This window comes from Xiphophorus hellerii, chromosome 5, assembly GCF_003331165.1.
Source record: "Xiphophorus hellerii strain 12219 chromosome 5, Xiphophorus_hellerii-4.1, whole genome shotgun sequence".
In the NCBI taxonomy this organism is placed as follows: Eukaryota; Metazoa; Chordata; class Actinopteri; order Cyprinodontiformes; family Poeciliidae; genus Xiphophorus; species Xiphophorus hellerii.
In genome coordinates, this window is record NC_045676.1 from 12,185,754 (window position 1) to 12,204,788 (window position 19,035).

The following is a 19,035-nucleotide window of genomic DNA, read 5'->3' on the forward strand; positions in this document are numbered from 1 at the left end:
GGCTTTGGAGTGTATCTGTGACCACAACAATTAACTCTGATCCATCAATAAGATTAATGATTACTAGGGACAAACTGGAACCTCTTAGATATACCAAACTATTGCAGTTCTCCTTAACCCTACAGCTTTCCAAGACAATTCTGTGATCGACTGAATCCAATGAAGTACTGAGATGTAATGGAACAAACACAGGTACAGGTCTATTATCTCCGGCTGTGAGGATATCATTAGTGACTTTCAGGAGAGTTGCTTCAGTGCTATGATGAGCTCTGAAACTTGACCAAAACTCTTCAAACAGTTCATTACCATGTAAATGCTCACACAATTGATTAGCAACTTTCCTTTTTAAAATTTTGAACAAGAAAGGAAGACTGAATCAAGGACTGCAATTTATTACTGCAAATTGTAGGCAAACCTTGTCTTGTTTGAGTAAATTTATTCAGTTGGGGAATTATCCTGGATTAAGAAATAAATCTTTTTTTTCAAAGAAAAAAAAAATACTTATAGCAAAATAATTAGAACCCTGAATGTGTTGTGCAAACCTTCTTTTCATTTCTCCATGGGTCAGAACTTATTTTTTGCTTTGGGTCATATCAAGACCATGAATTTCCTCTAAGGGTTGATTGTGGCAAAATGTAATGAACCCATAAACAAATAGTTAAAATATTAAATAAATTGCTCCCTCTGCAAACTTCTTAAGATTAAATAATATTGAACATTGATTTAATTTGGCACTATGCAAAAAAAATCTGCTTGGTTTGACTGATAAAAAATATTTAAGCACACAACTATTAAGAAAGTTTTGTTTATGTGTCTCTCTAGGGCACAGGTGTCAAACTCCAGTCCTCGAGGGCCGCAGTACTACAGTTTTTAGATGTGCCACAGGTACAAAACGCTGGAATGAAATGGCTACATTACCTCCTCCTTGTGTAGATCAGTTCTCCAGAGCCTTGCTAATGACCTAATTATTCTATTCAGGTGTGGTGCAGCAGAGGCACATCTAAAAGTTGCAGGACACCGGCCCTTGAGGACTGGAGTTTGACACCCCTGCTCTAGGGTATAGTGGGCCACATAAAAAATTATGGTGGGCCAGATTTGGCCCCCGGACCAGGAGTTTAACATATGCTCTCTAAGAAATGACAGCTAGCAATCCATTTTAAAACTGTTATAGTCAGAAGAATCAGTGTTTGAAATGAAAGCATCCATGGCTGAAGTCCAAAAGCTTCTCTTGTCTCTGAACACGTCATCAATATGCATCCAGTGTGTTAAAGGTCGCAGCTGACACGCGTGAATTAGTGACACATTGATGTGCAACTGAGACCTTGGTTGCCAAGAAGCCCAATCTTACTTTACCTAAGCACACAGCTCTTTTTAAAGTCTCAGTGCAGTTAGCTAAACCACACTTTTAGGTGTGCAATGGCAGGTCAGAAAAACTTTTTTTTGACATCCATCCCAAACAACTGGTTGGGAAGTAGATAGGATCTAATGTTATCGAGACTTGACCCCAAAATGCCACTCTTTGCTGCAAGTCTCCAACAGTGAACTTTGGGGATATATTTACCCCCCTATGCTATGCTAGTGTTTACAATGTGGTGACAAGATAAATATGTGTTCTTGTCCTTGTTTGTCGCATTAAAGTTGCTTTAAATTTGTTTTCTTCTGCTGACTGTGGATATGGAAAAATTTAGGAGAGTGGCAATTTTCTGACTAATGAACATCAACACACACATACTTTAGTTAAATGCCAAAGTTTATCACTTTTCCCATTTTAAGACGTAGGAAAAATATTACTCCATATTTATGCCCTAGAAAAACAGGAAGTCATGGATTACTAGATAAAATCGTCTCCAGGTTGACTCACCCCATCATCCTTTTTTGCACCAATCAAAACAACAATTAGTCTAATACACACACATGTTACATGCACACATACACATATATATACATATATATATACACCCCTACATACATGCACACACACACACCTACATGCATACATTCTACTCAAACAAACACTCAAACGCACATACCAACACTCAAGTGCAGTGGGATTTTGAGGGAGGAAGCCCACAACATAAATATCCAATTACCAAACACATCAAAAGAACCAAGGATGAAATATTGATAACTTTGAGATATTTATGTAATCCACAATGGTGCCTTATATAAGTGTTCCATTTACAAGGAGGAGCAGAAATGTTCAGGGAGGTATTGTTTTTTTTTTCCTCCTGTTTTTTAACATCACAGAAAAAAGGAAACTCTGTTGGCAGACTATGGCAGTAGCATCTGAGAGCAGAGTGCCTTAAAGTGTTTGATCAAATGAGACTCTATGTCTTTTCTGCCTCATATTAAATGAAACACTCAGACCAGTGGAAATAAAGGCAAAGTGAGTGATGACTTAACCAGAAGTGAAGCTCTGCTCTGGCATTAGACAGACATTTATGATGGCGAGCGACCGGGGTGTTTTATTTGCCAGTTCATACGCGCCTGTCATCGTTCGGCGATGGAGCCTGTTCCAAGCATATGGAGCTTATTGGGGGTGGGAGTGGTTTGGGCTTCTGTCTTCATGGCTCTGCTTTGAGCTGCAGATCACAGACTCAGTGCAAAGGCACAAACAAGCAAGGAAATGTGGATTCTCTCTAATTAATTGTACATTTTCTCCACTTGAAGTGAGTATTCTGAGAGATGTGGGCATGTAGAGCCTGCATGTGTTTTCATGTGTGAGGGAAAATGAGGGGGAAAACAGGGAAAGACTGAATACATTGACTTAACTTTCGTGCCTTATCAACAAGCCACTCTTCATGGCTTTTCCTTTGAAACTGCTGTTTCTAACTAATGTAGAATAAATTATAGCTCCAAATAGGAATAATAATGAGAGCATACATTATTTCTGTTGTTGGTACTGGTTGATGTTGTTGTTTGTGTCAGCAAGAAGGCTTAGATCTCCTTATACGCAAGGAGAAAAAAAAAAAGGTAACTTCTCTGCATGTTTTATAAGTTTGGGTGATGTTAATGGTGACCCAAAAAGACGTCCTAGATATTTAGGGAACATCCTTTTGAAAAATTCTTGAAGCTACAGACAGAGAAGCAGAGTGAGCGGAGGGAGAGAGAAAATGAGAGAAGTGGGAAACCAGGAGAGGGAATGATTAGATGAAACACCACTTCTGTGTTATGAATGACTAATATCTCTCATTTCACCAAACAAAACCTGCCTTTATTCCCAAATGTTTCACCATTCATGACGTTTGGCACTTTGAAGAGTGAGGGGTGGATCATATGGAGGAGTGTGCAAATAAACTCATTATTAATATTATTTAAAGGATATATCCTGCTCCCAAACCATTTTATGGTTCATCATCTCCCTGTTACCTTCCCACTGGCACTTTCCATCAGGGAAATCCCTGAAGCCATTTTTGATGTGCTTCTGTCTACACACTCAGCTGGTCTCTTAGGTGGCTGAGGTTTCAATCCCAACACATTGGCCATACCACTAGACCATTAATCACTGCTGTTACAGATGTGACACATTGATTATTTTATTATTGTAGGCTGTACAGTCCAATTATAGTAAGGACTGTAATTGGTCAATTATAGTAACAAAACAGAGGGGATCAGAGAATGTATACTGAGAATGTGCCACAAAGTTGGTTTACAACAACCTACTCTACATTTTCTAACCTCTGTATTTATTTATTTACATTTTACCAACACATTTGTTATGACTGGAGGTAATCCTAATGTTTTGGAGGAGCCCAGCAAAGCTCCAGACTTCTGATGGAATTCAGTTAAAGATTAGGGTGATGGCAAAGAGTCCTTCCAACCTCAAGGACTTGGGGCTCAACACCAAATATAAAAGAACAGTGGAAAGATACAAACAGTTGGTTTATATTATAAGAAGGTTTTGATTGTTATAATGCCAATAAAGAAATTTCCATTTAATATCTAAGAGACAATAAAATAGATATTTTCATATCTTTCGAGAGACGCCTGTTTCATTCCGTATCAAAAACAAACTTTTTGTTGAATGATAATAAATTATAATCTGTCACGACTGTGAGTAATTTTGTGCTGAATTGTAAATGTTATCGGAAAGTAATTTGTTTTGTTAATTAAATTCAAAAAGTGACATACATTTGAAACATGTATTTTGGGTAATTTTGATTATGACTTTCAGATAGAGAAAATCAAATTTTTATTTTTCCAGAAAATTTGAATATTAAATAAGAATAAAAAAAAGAATTTTAGGAATTGGAAATACTAGCATGGTATAAAGTTTGCTCATGTGCTATGGATGATAAGCACAGTAAGAGTAGGGTTACCTCTTGCTTTGGTCTTTCCAAAGTCTTCAATAATTTTGGTATCTCCTTAAGCACTGACTGCAGCCAGTTAACCCTAACCCTATTTCCTAATAATATGAAATATAATAATAAGTAGTATAATAGTATATTTGGTTTGCAATTCTATCAAACACTTTTACTTTCAAACATATAATTTGTACATTATTTACTTATATGCACTAATATTGTTCTCTGCTCTTTTACCTTTCTACAAACTCCAATGATCTAAACTTTTTTTTACCAAGTTTAAGGTAGAGCAACCCCTTGTAGCAAAACATCAAGCAGCCACAAAACAGAAATCCCCATATTAGTTCTGAAGCACAGAAATATTTGTTTTCTTTTCGCAGCATGCCTTTCAAAGTAATGAATTTCAGAGGGAAAATTCTTCTGTGACTGCAACGTGTCTCAGTCTTGTGCTGATGGGGGGCTTCCTCCTCGCACCAAGTAAAGTAAACAACAAAAGATCTGACACATATGCAGAAGACAGATAAAATGTATACACTTGAAATCCTTTCAGGCAAATCTAATGCTACTGAACAAAAATATAGGGAAGTTCAAAATAAAGAGGCACAAAAAATGTGTTAGAAGATACAGATTGACTCTTGATAAAATCCAGATTCCTGGGTGACCGTCTTCTACAACTTTACAGACCTGGGACAGAATCATCTTAGATGGGCCCCTACCTAAGGCCCTCTGTAACTAGTAGAACATTTTCAAACATTTCTCCTTTCCTCTTGTCCTCTTTACTACTTCTCCCTCCTGTCTTCTCAATATCTTTATAGATGCCTGAGTTGCTCTCCTCCTTAATCAGATTCTAGATATCGGTGCTTTAGAAGGCTAAAAGTCAAAAATCAAAAATGTATCCATCATGTAAAAAAATCAATAGCATCAATATATTTTAAAGGTCTCAGTTTATCACTCAATTATGGTTTTAAACTGAGAAAGTCAATGGAAATATAAATCAATAATATGATTAAATCTATATAAATACTAACGTTTTATACAGTTACTTTTTATTTCTTCTACAACTGTACACCATGACATAATTCAAACTGCTTTCGCTTCAGTGAATCAAGCCCTAATATCTGATTGTTTAACCTGAGCAGAAACTCAGCAGCACCCCAATCACCTTTTCTACATCTCAGTATTCTGAGAGATTTTCATGTGTTACGCTAAGAGATCAAATAAATTCATGATGTGCTGCTGCACATGACTATTACAATAATCAAGAAAAACTACTAATGTTAAATTAAAAATAATGATTTCATATTAGTTCTTAAGATACAGACAGATTTGTGTCACATGCATCTCCAGTTTAATTGAAATTTTGATATGTAATAAATATGTATTTTGTGATTTTCAAATTTTTTAAATTAGGATTTTAGGTGCCTGCTGCCGTGAAATTTTAGATTTTTAGAACCAAATGTTGTGCCCCAAATCTTTATTAAGCAGTCTTTTAGTTTCTTAGCAATCTGAGACTCTGCACAGCAGGCAGGCTGGAAAAAAGCATCTCTATACTTTACTTTCTACAGAGGGTTTGGACAATTTCTTAGAAGCAATTGCTTGGTAGAGGTATGTACTCTTTAAGTTTTAAATGAACATAAGTGCTGAGCTGAATGACATCTTTTTCAGCTATAAAATGTCTTCAAACATTCGTCTTGCGCCGACTTTAATTGCTCAATATTTGGAAATGTGACCAACACAGACAGAATGGCTTCACTCACTTCCTCCGCTGCCACAACCATGGAAGACTACAATTGAAAAACAGCGCAGAAACTCAGCATCATTGTTCACAACTCTTTCTTCTGTTCGCTGATTAAATGAATCCTGAGAAAATGAGCTCAATGAGACTTGACCACAACTTCAGGAAGAATTAGAAAAAACATTATACAAAGAATCCAGCTAGAACACCTACCTCCAAAAACAATTAGCTTTGCTTTACATCAAAATGACCTCAGAAAATTGCTGCTAGGGCAATTTCATAAGAAAGAACAGGCTGCCAATTTGTGAGAGTTGTTTTGAAAAGGCTTCAGGCTTTCTAAAACGTTCCACCTCTCTCCTGTGACACTCTCCTCTCAATTACAGAATAGAGGTGATCTCACAATATTGGATAATAAAGGATTAGAATGTGTTGATGATCTGTCAAAGCAGAGAGTGTGAGATTGATTCTGTGGTCTTAATAAGACTCATAAGTTTTTATTTCTTCCCCTTTCCTTCAACTAAAACTAAATACAGATACGTTTTAAAGCAGATGTAACTGCTTACTGCACTTTTGGTATTTTATTAATATTTTTATTATCCATTGGACTCATCTTTTCAGAAGTGCTAATAAAGACACTTAGCTGCTGATGCAAAAATGAGTGAACACTTTGATGAATGTTTACTTCTTTCAGAATAGTCTAGTTTGTATGCTTAGCTTGTTACCAACTTGACTGATTTAGCTAAAGATCAATATTGTACCTGGGGTGTGTATATACTCAGCCAAAGCAGCAACAGTAGTTTCAGCTTGTTTGCTGATGATTTTCACAATAATTTTGATACAATCTTTTCTGATTAAAATTTGTTTAGAAGTGCATTTTGGCCTAAGTGTTCCAAACATTTTAATAGCTATGCTTTCTTATAAGGGAAATCATGTTTAAGTGACAATTTTGGTGCCATATTGCCCATCCATACTAAGCAGTTGTGATATCACTAACGCTCAGTACAACCAGCACAACCAGTGTGAGTGAGTGCATCTGCATAGAGGGTATGTGGAATTTTGTAACTTGTAATAACAAAAAGAAACCACTTTTTACCAAGAAAAACATCTTATGAAAAATAACAGGTGGTATGAAATATTTCTCTGATGAATCCTTGTTCTGATTATTGGGCAGATCTGGAGGATAATTTGTAGTACCTACAATCACACAACTTGTTATATTCCATGTCTATTCTCATCAAAGGCGGTGGGCCTAATACCAGTTCAGCCAATCTTTAATCACTCCCATGAATTGGATTGGAATCCAAATGTCCTCTAAAAAAATTATTCTAACAATTCAGGTATAATTTATTGATGATATATCCAGCATGAATGATAAGGAGATTGCACAACCATCAGTGCATTTACATTTTTGAACAGCAAACTTTAAACTCCAATTATTATCTCAAAAGTTGAAATACTGACCGTCAGAGTAAACAGAATTGATTACCACTGAGTCTTTCCATAAATTTTACATACCAGCTGAAAAAAGGTTTTAAAAATTCTTTTACTTTTTTTTTTAAATCTAAAACATTGACAAACAAGTACTGACTCTTCCTGCCTGTAGGTGGAGCACATCAACAAGACAAGTCTGCAATCACACCTCTTTGCAAGGCTTCTCCTGGTTCCTCCTTCCTAAAAGTAGCACAACTCAAACTAGAACTGCCACACTACAAATGTTGGCCTGAGCATGCAATGGTGTTGATAGTTAAACTCAGTGGGTCAGGGTGGAGGTTAATGTTTATTTCACAGCAGCTTCTTCTCATGGAAAGAGGCATCGGGAATTCCAGCATGTATGTGTGAAATACACAAGGCTGCTGTGAAGCCTTGTGTACGGCTTCACAGCAGAACACAAGGTCCTGCTCCGCTCTCCCCTTTCGCACAACGTAGTCTCAGCAGTTCTTCAGAAAATATGTAATTTTCTTAGGATAATTACTCAATTATGTTTTAATTTACTTTTTTCAGTAATCATTTTTATGATTACTACTAATTATAGAACCCACACATCTGCAATTAGTCAATATAAGGTATGCAACTGTGTTAATCTCTTTCTCCAGCCCAGTCACATGCGGAGTCTCAAGTTCCATTGCCTCGTAGTACAAAGCCCAATGTGAAGCACATGTGACTGTATTAACCTTTCTGAGCTACTCTGTGGCAGGCACTGAGGAGAAAAAGACGAAAAGATTAGAGATCAAAAGTTGGAGACAGCTTCAAAAGCTTTTTGACAAAATAAAAACTCAGGAAAGAAATTCCTCCATTTCTCATATAATTTGCTGCCCCTCTGAAACTCCAAAGTTTCAGTTCTTGTATGATTTTGTTTTGTCACAGAGAACAGAGACTTTTCATGAGCAGGAGTACGGATTTGGCAGTGTACTGTCAAGTGATTCACACTGAAGCAGAGATCACAGAGCGGCACCCCATGTGACTTAAAAACCTACACAAAGACCAGAGAGACTCATACTGACATATTCCTCTACAAACACCGAGGATGGGTCTTTATTATTTTTCTAAATTCAAAACATTGAGTGTGCGTGCAGAGATGCCTGGAAAAAAAAATAAAAATCATAAACTGGTGGGTTGATAAATCTGATTTGGGTTTATAGTTGTGTAAGGCACATTTTTGGCAGAAGAATAAATGGTGCCTCTGGTCAGGATCAGCTGATTTCAGGGGAAACACAATAGAATAAATAACCCTCACAAAGGGTGGAATTATTAAGTAGATTACAAAGCAGCTATAGTACATGTTGACTCCAAGGGTAGACTGATTTGATGAAGCAAACAGAAAAAAAATATCTCCATTTCACCTCATGTCTGCACCTGGAGTAAAAAAGTAAAAAATTTCATTATACTGTCATATCTGCAACATTTAATCCATTGTGACAACACAATTCATAGAAGCCTACCTTCTAAGGCTATTAAGTCTTCATCATTTCCCCGAATGAACAGATCTAATTGTGTTCAGTACAAAACGCTCTATTCACTTTATCGCTGCTGATGACTTTTGGGATTTAGTGCAACAATAACTGTTTTAACAGAATCCAGTGAGTCAGACATTTAAAGGTAGAATATGATGGTGGTTTTGCCCAAGAAAATTTCAAAACAGCAAGGAGGTTTAATTTTAAGAGATTTATTTCAAAGAGAATGCAATATTTTAGTTCAAATCATTTAAAATAATTAAAAAAAACCTTCAGCTTTGTTGGGAAATGTTAATATTGTTAGAAATAAGGCCAAATCTACACATAGCCCTTGCATTCGGATTGGTCTCATTTTAAATAATATAAAGTAACTGCTGTACAAAATGTTACCAAGTGATTTTCCATTGCCCCCAACTATGCAACATTTCTGACAGTGCATACTTTTCGCACAGAGATCACAATTTATCCAATACATGCTTCTCATTATGATACAGCCTATCACAAGCAACAGGAGCTCGCACAGGAACACATTGTATACATTTAATGTTAGTTTTCTTTGTACTGCAGATAATGCGACCCATTTACAAGTCTATAGAGTATCACTAAGGAGTTCTAATTGCTGTTTCAGAGACAATACTTTGGACACAGATGTGATTTTAGTGTAAGAAATTAACCTAAAAACAGATGTGACTCCTATCCATACATGTGGGTCACCTCCTTTCTTCTGAGTTTCCAGATGTATAGCAGTTTTTTGTCGTTTGCACTCTCTACTTCTATCTCAGGCCTCAGTAGCTGCTTAACCCTTCATTTCACAGCTCTACTATAATTGCTCCTCATAAGTGTGTTGCGTGTGTGACATGTTGCCGATACTTCGCTGCGGCCCTTGTAGGAGTCTCAAAGGCATTTGACAGTTCAGTGCTACTTCATGTAGAGACACTTGGTGTTACGACAGAACTCACTGTGGCAATATTTAACATGGAAATGTTTGTTTTTTCACCCTCCCTCATATCTTTGTAACCTGTGAATGTTGTAGTCCACCCATACTTTGTGTGGTTTCTACTGGTGAACAGGCTAACACCTAACATTTGGTTATTCCTTTCAACAACAGGAGGAAGTTAACTTTTCTTTGGAAAGACTTGGATGTTTAGTAGTGTATGTTTTTTGGACAACATGAGGTACTCCATACTGAAGGGATTCCTGGTGGTTTTGCTAACACAACACAGCACATCTGAAGGTAGGCTGATATAAAACATGCTCTGATACAATGACCATGTAATTGTAATCTGTGGTGACTGCACAGGGATTTGTAGTCTAAATGAGGGAAAGGATAAGTGAGATTATGTCTTTTGAAAGGAGGAAATACAATTTTTTTCTCAATTAAAGAGAACACCTAAAGAACTGCAGGCCTCCCTTGCCTCAGTTTAGGTTATGGCTTAAGCTTCAACAATAAGAAAGAGACTGAGCTAATATGAAAAATCTTAAGGCCAAAACCACTGCTGTGCAAAAAGAACACAAAGTTCCACCTCACAGTATTGGAAAGTATTCTGTGGACTTGTGAGACAAAATGTCACCTTTTGGAAGGTGTTGGTTCCTTTAAGTCTGCTATAAAACCAACACTTTCAAGGAACTTCATACAGTGAGACACATGGCAAAAGTAGTGTGATTTTCTGAGGCAGCATTGCTGCATCAGAACAATGAGCGCTTTCTGAAATAATTTTAAAAACGTATTTTAGATTTTCTCAAGTTACATTTGTCTAAGATAAAAATTTGTTTGATCTGAAACAATCTCTCAGAAGATGCAAATGGTAAAACTGCAGTTCCACCAAAGCATAAATTTGTTTATCATAACTTCATAAATACAGAGCACCACAAACTATGGATTTTACTTATCCAAAATACATAAAATGCTTGGCTATATATTTTCAGGCATGTCTGCCCCCATTCAGTTCCGAACTGAGGCTGCCTACCAAGATGGTCAGACCTTTCCCCAGGAACCAGAACTGCCCATTGCAGAAATTGTGCCTTTAGTGTCCGCTCCCAGCTTGAAGGACGTTCAGCAGACAATGCAAGAAGTCTCAGAACAAGTGGAGGGCCGTGGAGCAGAAGAAGTGTTAAAAGAACTTCTTGAGAGGGTGGTAGAGGCAGCTCTGGGTCAGGTGGAAGCAGCTATTCAAGCAAAAGATATAACTGTGGAAAAGGAAGGGGTAGAAGAAGATGCTCAGGGAGAGAGTGAAGCTGAGGAAGAATCTGAAACATTGAAACCATTCCAAGAGGGGACAAATATGACTCTTGAGATAGGAGATAATGGTTTTGAGAAGAGTGAGGTAGAAGCAAGGGTGGATACATTTATAAATGTAGCTGGAGGGGGTAAAGAAGTTGTCAAGGAAGAAGGGGAAAAAGTAGCTGGATCTGTTGAAGAGACGACAGACAGAGCAGCAGTGAGTTTGGAGGTTACTGGTGAGTCATTATTGGAAACTATATTAACTCAAGAGGATGTGGATGGAGAGGAGACAGAAGGGGATTTAGAGGCAGGGAAGAAGGACAGCAAGGAGCAGGTTGTGTTGATAGTTCTAAAGAATGCCACTGAAAGAGAAACACAGGATGGAGAGGAAACACCAGCTACTGTGGAGGTGGCAGTGGGCGTACAGCCAGAGCAGGAAAAAGAGGAAGAATCTAAAGCTGGCCTTGGAGTGGCTGATGAAGAACAGATAGAGAATAGCAGGAGAAAGGAAGCAGCTCTGCTTGTGATAAGTCAAACAGACCACACAGATGGAGAGAAAGCATTACCTCATCCTAATGATCATGTAATACAAATAAAACCCGTCTTTGGAGAACCGATAAAAGAGGAGAGAGCGGCCAGGAGAGAGGAGAACATGGATGGACTAGAAAAACCTGATGACAATGGCTTAGTGGAGATAGAGAAGACAGAAAAGGCAGAAGCAGAAGCTACAGATGTAAGGACAGTAACAATAGAGGCAAAATATAGTGAGGTTATAATCAAGGAAGGATCAGTGGCACTGGTGGTTGACGGAGGTGACAATGCTGGAGAGGAGGAGCAAATTGCTTTGGAGGATTCAGAGGATCAAGGTGAGATATGTGTAGCTGCCATGAAGAAATTTGTAAAAGTGGAATCAAAGTCCAACAAGAAATCTAAAATCTTTAGACATGTTTAAAACTGACCAAAGGTGTTTACTTTAATTTGTATTGCATTTTTGCATTGATATCTAGTATATTCATAATGTAAACATGAAAGCCATTTTTCATTTTTCCTTCCACTTTGTAATTATGAGCTACTTTTTTTACACCATCACATAAAAGCTTGGGTATGACCACTTTTACAAGACACTGTAGTTCCATCCTATTAGCAAAATGTTTGCCTTTTGGCGTAATGTTTTGTGTGTCATATTACACATCTCTCGTTTAGCAGCACTGGTGATCCCTGGTCCACAATCTGAAGAGAGTAATAAAGACTTCACAGAAAAGAGACCTGAAAACCAGCCCTCTACCCCAAACCCATCATTTGGTGCTGGTACAACTGAAGATAATACTCTCATTGAAGTGAAATCTAACCATCAGAGCAGGACAATCACCTCAAATCCTGGATTTTTGCCACACAACCATGGCGGGATCCAACCCACACTAGATAAGTTTGAGAACAATGTTTTTGCTGAATATCATCAGGAAAAAGGAGAGAAAAAAAGTGGAATCAGGGACGCAGTGGAAGTTACACCTGGAAAAACAGGTAATATGGCGAAAAAAAGTGCAAGCATACTACACTAAATAAGAAGAAATTTGAGGCCCATTCACAATATGGCTCCCATCATAAAAATAAAAAAAAAACATCTATTTAATACATATACTTTTTCATCACCTCCAAGTAGACTAGCTTAACATAAGCTAATAGTGAAAAAAATGACCTTTTTCATAAAACAAGGTAATTTTTTGAAAAAATATCAATATTTTAAAAAACATTTCAGAATTCCAGTTTATCTTTTTGTTTAATGAGGTATGTTTATTGATTTATTTAATTTGGTTCCTCCTTCTGTTTCTCTTTCCTTGTCTTTTGTTGGTAATATATTTGTTTAGACAAGATTGAGCAAGGCCTTGAGGCATGGGAGACTGGGGCTATTTTTACTGCAGTCTTCTTGGTTTTGGAGACTGTCGTCATCATTATCTACGTCCTCAAATGTCGGAATAAGAAAAGGTAAGTGGTGTAGTTTCTGTGCATTAAGGACTGCAAAAAAGCTTAATAAAAGCCAGAAGAAGAAAAAAAAATCAATATTGTGAAACAAGAATTGCCTCAGAGTGAGTGACCTCTGACTGTCACTTCAGATAACAACTCCAAAAGACTTCTGGGTTCAATGCACAGGAGAAGTTTTAAACATGTTTAAGACATGAGAAGTCTTAAACCTTCTCATGAAACACTTATGTAAAATTTTAAAATAACTTCTTCTAATCCTTTGTGATGTAAAGGTATCGTGTAAAAAATGCATGTGAAATGTGCCTTGTCATGGAATAAATAGACTGAACTGAGGATGAAAGGCAGGGTTGTGTGTGCCAATTTTCTATTTTATTTTATTAGTTAATATTGTTAGAACCAGTGTTCAGTGTCTGCCGAGTCCTCAGTCCCTATACACATATAAAAAAAAATCTGAATTTACAGTCCAAACTAATGTGCTGTGATTTTCCCTAATTGGGCTTTTGGTTACATAAACATTATATAAACTTTGAAATACAAATGAAAATACAGTAAAAACACAACTCTCATTTTGACCCAACCGTGCCATACCTGAAAACAAAAGAAAATCTAATTAATTTACTAAATAATATGATTTACAAAAACAAAACAACAAAAAAAATTACCTGGATTGTGTCTTAGAACCAAAAGGCCACCATTAATCTGAAGGGCATTAATATGCAAGTGTTTAAAAATCAGTTACTTTTTAGTGCATTTAATATGATTCCTATTCAAAATCAATTTCATTTAATCTTCTGTGGCTTGATTACTAGAGCTGCACTTGACAAAATAACTTAAATGTGAAAAAAAAAGATTTAATTAAAGTAATTTGTAGCATGATGTGGTAGATGGTCTGATTTTGTCTCAAGGTTTTCATGCTTGGTCAAGGTGGCATTCTACACTAAATTTCTTAATAAGCACTTCATGATTCAACATTTACAATTAGATGCAAGGTGCATTCTTTGTTAATTAGCTTTGCAAGGAGCTTAAGGATGCAAGGCTGGCCTCGCCTGATTGCTGTCGAGATCTACTCAAGTTGTCATGAAAGTCTGACCAGGGTAAAGTGAAATCAGCATGAATAAGTGACATTTCCGGAAACGAAGACAACTTTTGACACAATAACCCCAATCTCTAGCCAAAATATTTCTTGAAGCCTAGTATAATAATTTGGAACAGCCAGATAGTACATCCAACAACAACAACAACAACAAAAGCGCAAATCCCCCTATGATTGTGATTACTTTAAGGATGTACATGTGACAACTTTACATTAATTTTTGCAAAGCACTTATGTTTATTTTTTGTATAAATAAGTGGAAATTATAATTCTACATTAACTCTTCTACTAAATACATCTAAGCACTCATTTTCTTAAAACTGAAACTAGCAGTCTGATAGTTAGCTGTAGAACCAACAGGCCCACAATCACAGATGGGACTCACAGCAGTGCTGGTACAGGATTGCTTCTGATGTTGCCCAAGCTGCAGTTAACATTTCAACACTGACGGATGACGAAATGAGGAGAATGTGCTTTGTATTGGCTCTGTATCTCCTCTTATGTTCACAAAATGATTTCTTTTTTATCTTTATTAGGATGTTTTATAGGTTTCCAGCACTTGTCCAAATGCTTCAGAGCAATGCCTTGTTCATTTGCAAAAGGGCAACAGGAAGAGAATATGACAGTGATAAAGAGACATTGTTCATGTGCTTCTGTGTGAGCAGCACACCAGCCGTGCAGCGGGCTTGTGAGGAAGCGTGTGTTGAACCAGAGACAGAGATGGGAGGCGACTGCAGTGACGACACTCTGACAGAAGACAACGAAAACTCTCAAGAGTATGTTTCCTCATGAAGATGTTTGGACTGGTGGAAAAGATACGTAAAGTGCATATACTTATAATGAAAGAACAGTTTAGATTTTCTTTCCTTCGTCAGAAAATGTTTGGAAAAGGACGTCTGGAGTGTTTTGAATTCATTAATGTGAACAGATAATTAATTTTTCTCAGTTGATCCTTGGATTGCTATTAAACTTATCAAGATGAATGCTATGAATGAAAAATAGATTCAATTTATTAGGTTTTCAGGAGACGTGTTACTGTATTTTTACGTTATAGCCACAAGTTTATATAGAGATTAATCAGATTTGCTCGAACACGGTTAGTGATATACCCCGGAAAATGGATCAAAACGTGCATAAAAACAAGTGCTACTTTAATATTGTGCACGTATGTGAAATCAGGTTATTGCATCTTTTTTTGTTTTCAAATGTCCCTCAAACAAATTGTTATAGGACGTGTGTCATTTAGAAGTTTAAAAAATGATTTTGGAAGTATTTTTCACTAGCTTTGTATTCTTTTAAGATTCATTGCATTATAAAAAAAATAAATTCATTCATTATCAACTAAACCAGCCAAATGTCAGCTTTTCAAACCGTCAGCTGACCAAATATCACGCTTTGACCTATGAACCTGTGGCTCCAAGACACAACCAGCTGTGTGCTTCTCAGCTGATTACCTCTAGGGAATTTTGTGGCTGACATGCTCAGGATTCTGCTCTGAGGATCACATAAAAGACGAAACAAGAGCTTTGCTGCGTAATGAAGGAAGCAGTTTTGGATCAGTAACAGACTAAAGATGTTGAAAGAAAGAAAGTTGAAAAGGTGAAATGTTTGGTTAGCAACATGTAAAAGAAAATGGCAATCTTGAATTTAAATGAATATTGAACAACAGCTATCACAAAACAGGTTCTTGTGAAGTGACGTAATCTGAACATTTACAGTAAAGTTATTATAAAATTACTTTACTATAATTAGTGTCAACAAACTGCAAAAGGGCAACACGTTATTTGACGGGGTGTGCATAAGACTGACATGACACTGTCATAAAAATGACATCACGTCTGTCAAGAACATGAAGGAGTCTTTATGAATGTCTATGACAGTTGTCATGAAGCGTCATTCGGTAAGGAATGCAACTTTTAATGGAAACTTGCTTTAAAAGTTGCTTTAAAAGTACATTAAAAGTGCCAACTTTGCATGATTTTGTAAATAATGACAATTTAATGTAAAGTTGGTTCTTTTAATGGACTTTCAATTCAACTTTTAGAGCAACTTTGCATTAAAAGTTCCATTACTTACCAAATGACACTTCATGACAATGGTCATAGACTCCTTCATGTTCATGACAGATGTTATGTCATTTTTATGACAGTGTCATGTCAGTCTTATGCACCCTGTCAAATAAAGTGTTACCTTAAAAAGCGTCGTACAAGTTCTATTTTGGGTAAGGGAATGATCTCAGCATGAAAAAAAAATGCTGTTTATACATGCTATGATGCAAGGTAGTATGATGCAAATTAAGCTGTAATACAGAAACAGTAAGAACTGTGACAAGAGAAGCAGGTTTTCCAGAAAAAAAAAATAAGATTCATATTTTTCTACTCTAAATGCTCAATGTGGAGGGTAGAAAATGTATGTGAAAGCACAGAAATGCTTTCTCTCTGCAGTAAGGGAAACTCAGTAAAAGGCAATAAAACAAATTTGTGGTATTAATGTTAACACTGTGCACAATGATTTATTTTAATATAATGGGCACTGCATAATGTAAACATTTACGTCTTAACCTAAATGTTAGAGGCAGCAGTGCTGCTCAACCAAAGAGATCACAATTAGAGTCCGATGGGTCTTCAGTTGATGTTTAAAAACCAAAATGATTTAAGATAATTATTGACATTGCTGCTGATCTATTGGAGTATTTGATGTGGCTTTTAAGGTGTCAGTATGGATCGAATTATAAAAAGAGCAAAAAAGGCAACAGAAAATCTCGACATTATACTTTTTGACAACTATTTATGAGACATCATAAATTACAATCCATCCAGTAAAATATTAATTGTCAAAGAATGCTAAATGTATCAATATTTCCATAGTCGCTTCTTCCTGTATTCCGCTATTACTCTGCATTTTGTATTTAGCATAGACTTGGCAGTCAAAGGTGGGTTTACCTGGAACAACCTTCTCCGACGTTGACTGATGCATATCCCTCAGGCAGCACAGCTGAATTTACAATCTCATTGCTCCAGAATAGGCAGGCTGTAGCAGTAAGCGTGGCACATGTAAATACATGCAAAGTAGCTGTCCAAGTGGTAAGAAAATATCAACTCACTTATTGTATCTAAACCTCAAAACATTGCTTCATCTAATACAAATGAAGCATAAGATCAGGCTTATTACTGAAAAATTACAAAAGACAGTAATTTTTGTAATTACTGTTAAACCAGTTGAAGTGGTTTAACTGGCAACATTCGGTCAATTTCTGTTTTACTTTGATTATTCTTTTTTTTTTCTTTTACATACGACTTGTGCAGAATTTCTGCAAACATGCTGAACCTTCCTGAAATTGCACTAGACCTGATGATGTTAAGTAGTTAAGAGGTGCGTGTTCAAAATACATTCATCCAATTCTGAAACTATTTTGCCTAGGACAGCCTCACCTGCAATTATAATGTCAAGTTATTTATTTATATCTGGATACCATTATCTCCCAGTGTGTCTCATTTGAGCTGTGTGTCTCCATCTGCTGTGCAAGCCATTAAATCAACAGCCCTTCCTATGACAATATTAGCATTTCCTCTCAGCAGGATATTAAACAGCAGTCCAAAAGCCTTCATAAAAAAGGGGAGAAAATACTAATTTGTCTCCATTAGTTGTTTCTGTCACCCCAACATTTGTTCAAAAAAGTCTTTGTTTTTATCTTTAAAAAAATCCTGATCTATATCTTATAAAACAATTTTGTCTTCTAAAAGACACATAATGCACTCACATTCAGCTGTTTTTACCTGAAAATTTCCTTACCTTTTTACTTTTTAAAGAAAAGTATTTCCATGCACATGTTCAATCTCTCCCAACTCTCCTTTTTGCCAGGATAATCAGACTCGACCCATCTGATGCGGCTTCAGCCTTGGCCATAGAAAGGGAAAAGCAAAAAGATGAAGATGTAGTAGCCATGTCAAACCGCTCACCAAGCTCCACAGAGATGCTGCCCAATCCAGGACCAGGATCAGACTCTTTACAAGACATCAGGACTTCCATATAAGACACCCATCTCTTTTCTTTTGCTCTAACTGAATAAAAACCAAAGAGCCATTTTCTACCCAACTGCTTTCCAAACAGCGTAAATCCATCATTTGGGTTCAACAAATAATCCATCATTATATTGATTCCTGATGTTGATAACTGTAATATATCTGTGTGCATGGAAACTAAAGACATTGTAACAAATTTGGGTGAACAGAAAAACGATGCTTTTATGTGCCACAATCTAAGTATGTACATGGAAGTTTGTACATGCAAAAGAACGGTGACTGACAAAATATCCAGAAAATAGGTTGATATCTATAATGTTTTGCTTTGAATTACAAATAAATGTTTTTAATACTGTAATGTTAAATGATGCTACCAAAACATAAATGGTATCTCACTAAGATTAAAAAAAATAACATCTTCACATATTTTGATACTTTGTTGAATTCATATTCTACACGGTATTATTGAGATGATAGATTTTATTGAGTCCAGCCCTTCAGGCTTTCCCTTAGAGGGGATTTTGTACACATGTACTACCAAGAATTTACTCCCAATCATCTGTCTAACTCAACTCATAAGAAGTCATTGTTTTTGCTTTTCTGATAGAAAAAGAAAACAAAGGATTGTTGTGTGCACAGCTTCACTAGGAATTCTGTCTCACTGCATTTTTCTGCGAGTGATCACACAAAGTGCGATCTTTGGAGCTATGATCACAAGGCGTGCGAATA

At 36.5% G+C, this 19,035-nt stretch overlaps 2 protein-coding genes across 3 annotated transcripts in view; one reads left to right on the top strand and one right to left on the bottom strand.

The window, feature by feature from the left end:
- Nucleotides 1–18,093, bottom strand: part of ptprdb (protein tyrosine phosphatase receptor type Db) — a 249,115-nt gene extending 231,022 nt beyond the window's left edge. The window contains exon 1 of the mRNA XM_032563278.1: nucleotides 18,077–18,093. The gene's annotated coding sequence lies outside the window, so the exon portion shown is untranslated. The remainder of the gene's footprint in view (nucleotides 1–18,076) is intronic.
- Nucleotides 10,889–18,728, top strand: LOC116720170 (uncharacterized). Of its 2 annotated transcripts, none has more exons than XR_004339337.1 (4): nucleotides 10,889–12,732; nucleotides 13,077–13,194; nucleotides 14,950–15,060; nucleotides 18,146–18,728. XR_004339337.1 is itself a non-coding variant. In XM_032563300.1 (4 exons), exons 1-4 carry the CDS (start codon nucleotides 12,360–12,362, stop codon nucleotides 18,315–18,317), a joined length of 774 nt encoding a protein of 257 aa, XP_032419191.1. In that variant the 5' UTR covers nucleotides 10,895–12,359; the 3' UTR covers nucleotides 18,318–18,728. The 2 variants fall into 2 exon arrangements, 1 of the variants encoding a protein (XP_032419191.1); XM_032563300.1 differs by having other exon boundaries at nucleotides 10,895–12,732.
- Nucleotides 18,729–19,035: the final 307 nt, after the last annotated feature.

Bases quoted from the DNA above. Each gene is read 5' to 3' on its own strand.
- LOC116720170 (XM_032563300.1), top strand. From the start codon at position 12,360: ATGTTTGCCTTTTGGCGTAATGTTTTGTGTGTCATATTACACATCTCT. The intron at 13,195-14,949 runs GTAAGTGGTGTA...CTGTGTGAGCAG, and splicing joins AAATGTCGGAATAAGAAAAG to CACACCAGCCGTGCAGCGGG. The intron at 15,061-18,145 runs GTATGTTTCCTC...CCTTTTTGCCAG, and splicing joins GACAACGAAAACTCTCAAGA to GATAATCAGACTCGACCCAT.